General features: G+C 40.7%; 1 protein-coding gene across 1 annotated transcript in view; it reads left to right on the forward strand.

The window, feature by feature from the left end:
• The window catches only part of LOC107097300 (filamin-B-like), a 75,771-nt gene that overhangs the window by 51,981 nt on the left and 20,568 nt on the right, over positions 1-3,222 (forward strand). The window contains exons 30-32 of the mRNA XM_015394398.1: positions 288-371; positions 2,391-2,496; positions 2,659-2,799. Of these exons, the coding sequence (XP_015249884.1) occupies positions 288-371; positions 2,391-2,496; positions 2,659-2,799 (331 nt within the window). The remainder of the gene's footprint in view (positions 1-287; positions 372-2,390; positions 2,497-2,658; positions 2,800-3,222) is intronic.

Raw genomic sequence — 3,222 nt, forward strand, 5'->3', positions numbered from 1 at the left:
CAAGTTATTTTTAGTAGATCTGATTTCTGACCATCTATTTCTACAAATTGTTTCCTTTCTCCAATGTAATTTCCCTTGTAGTTTTGTTTGCCACTGCTTTTTGTTGGTCTGTTACATGGAATCTCCTACACTGAAGTTTTATGATCTAAATATGTTTTTCTGGGACAATTAAGATTTTTTTAAAGTACAAATAAAAGTAAATAGTAAAATAGAACTGACTAAAACTAAGCTGCACAGTTTAGCCCAATTGATTGGTTTAATGATGATCTTTATTATCATGTCCTCAGGCTACTGATGAAGTCCCTATCAGGGAACAGCAGATGGCGAAACAGAGACACGCTGGTCCCCCTAGAGCTGGCTTCCAGCCATGGGTACCCCAATACACACATAAACACAGACACGCACAAACACACATGCAATTTTATCCATATTAGGAATTTACATAAATTCAGTTATTCCATGTGTGCGTAGCCCCGACGGCTACCCCTAACCCCGAACAGCTACCCCGGACCCCTAACCAAAAGATAATTGGCAATAGGGCTTTAAACCAAATCCCTAAAATTAAACAATGGCGGCCTGCCACATTAGGACCAGACTCTGTTCTTCATAGGGCCTGTTGGTTCTTAGAAAATGTTCCAACAGGCCTTACCAAGAACAAAGTTTCGTAAATAGGCATCTTAAAGAAGTTTCCAGACGTTATTGGGCCTAACACTGATGCATAAACAATTTATGTCCTATCTTTATGGGGACTTGGCATTGTCTTCCATTCATTCCATATTCATTTCATCAGATGCTCAACCTAACGCCAACCTTTTCCAAGACACACCTAACCCTAAACCCCAATCCTGGAAGAGAACCTTTTCTCATAGCGACCAGTGTTCTGGTTCCCATGAGGAGCTGCAAGTCACCACAAAGTAGCATATTCCTACAAAATTGGCCTTCTGTCCCAAAGCAAGGGTAAAAAATGCTCACAAACGCGCATTTTTGTCTTCCTATATGTAATGATGACCATAAGTTGACTCCCACTGACTTCCTTTGATTCCAACTCCTTCTAAACACTGAAAAGAGTTAGATAATGTTCAGCTTTGCCCATTAGCCACATGTACCGTATTTTCACGACCATAAGGCGCACCGTACTAAAAGGCGCAGCCTCAGTTATGTGTGCTATTACTGTATTTAACACACACATAGGGCGCGCCGCACATTTTGAGGGGGAAAAAAAAAACGTTTATATGCGCCTTATAGTTGCGAAAATACGGTAATTGAGTTTTTGTCATATGTGTCTTCCAACTGATGTGTGACAAAGAGTTACACCCAGAAATGTATGCTACTATACTCGTTCTATCAGGGCATTTTTAACTTTAATTTGGACATCCAATGAAGTCAAAAACAATTATTATAGTTTTTGCTACATTCAGTGATGATTTTTTTATTGAACCTCCTTTTTTAACTTACCCATTTCATTATTAATCTGGATCAAAAGTTGCTTAATGTTTCCCCAGAGAATATTATTTTAGTGTCAGCAAATCTCAGTCTCTCTCTCTCACTTAGATTGGATTTTATCCAGTTTGCTTCCATTTTCTGTAATAAGATGTCGTGCTTCATTGTATCAAACACTTTTTTTAAGCTTATGAAAATTCCCATTTATCATATAAGTTTTGATAGTGCTATTGAAATAGACCTGTTAATGAAGGCCACCAAAAAGTTTATGTTATGGCACAGACCAAGGGAGCCCAACCAGAAATGGTCTCAACAGCACCTCAACATCCCCCCCAAGGAATTAGCTCAACAACCTACTACAGCTGAAAGGCTAAACTTGAACTTAGCTACATCCTGTTCTGGGTGTTGTTCTGATTTGAAACACTAGTTGACTTACTACTCCTTTACCTTAAAGTGAGTTTCCATCCTATTCTTTAGCCTAGCAGAAAAAAATAAAGTGAGGACCAGCAGGTTCTCAGTTGGATGATTAAATTTAGGGAGAATCGTCCTCACTCCAATGCAAAGACAGAGCACACACTCTTTTTTTTTATGTTGCAGGTGAACGGCTGCAGGTGTAGCACTAACCTGGCTCTTTCCATTTCCAAGTTCCCTCACTGGGCTGCATTTCCCTTTATCACCTCATTGCTTCCCTTTGCCTCTCAGCCAATGGGATGGCAGCATGGTGGAATAGCTGTGGAGGCTCTGCAGGCAGTGTTTTCACACTTTTTGAGGATTAATGTTTACGTTGTGGGCTCTTCACTGGCTGCATCATTATCATCATCGCTACACTTGTCTTCCTCCTTACTGCTTTACTGCTCTGCACCTCCTATAATGCTCCTGTACGGGCAGCATGCTTCCAGTACAGTTCTAGGGCGTGTTGTTGATTCCTTGTCTACCTGCTTGTCCTCCAGGTGACATCAGAAAACTACCAGCCAGTCAGCAGCAACCTGAATGGCAGCGGCTTCAGACCATTTGACATGATCATACCGTTCTCCTTCAGGACAGGAGAAATCACTGGTACATGTTCTGGACAAAACTTATAGATTGTCGCTGGAAATGTTAATGCATGTGGTGTGATATGTAGATTAATGCACATTTGGAATAAAAGGGGTTTAAATTAGACACTGAAGAGGCAGGAGAGGAGATGATCCCTTTACTCTGCTATGGTTCCCTCTCCAGGGGAGGTGTTGATGCCTTCAGGACAATCTGCCCAGCCTGTGATCACAGACAACATGAATGGGACGGTGACTGTTCAGTACTCGCCCACTCAGGCCGGCCTGCACGAGATGCACATCAAGTACAATGGCACACATATCCCAGGTCGGTACTGGTATAGTAAATGTGACCATCGGCGGTCACATTTTCACATTACATGTCACCATATTTTGGTCCCATTAAAAAGCAACAGATGTAAAGGTTCCTAAAGGACGTCATAAGGAGACTGATAACTATGTTGTTTATTCATACCAACAGATCTGTATGAATGACCTCATATTCATACCCACAGTGTACCAATCAGTCTTGACACACTGATTGGCATGTTTATTGTCGTATGGAACTCATATTTAAATGTCAAATCATTCAGGCTTAAACATCTATATAAATGTTCTCTTTATCAAACCAAAATGTCTTAAAATCAGTTTTTTTTTTTTTTTGTCGTTATCTTCTGCAGGCCAGTTAGTTCTACGTCAGCCTGAACACCTAAATTCGGCCAATCATATATCAACGGTCATCTGTCAATCA

The sequence above is a fragment of the Cyprinodon variegatus genome, unplaced genomic scaffold (assembly GCF_000732505.1).
Source record: "Cyprinodon variegatus isolate N-32 unplaced genomic scaffold, C_variegatus-1.0 Scaffold683, whole genome shotgun sequence".
Taxonomy (NCBI): domain Eukaryota; kingdom Metazoa; phylum Chordata; class Actinopteri; order Cyprinodontiformes; family Cyprinodontidae; genus Cyprinodon; species Cyprinodon variegatus.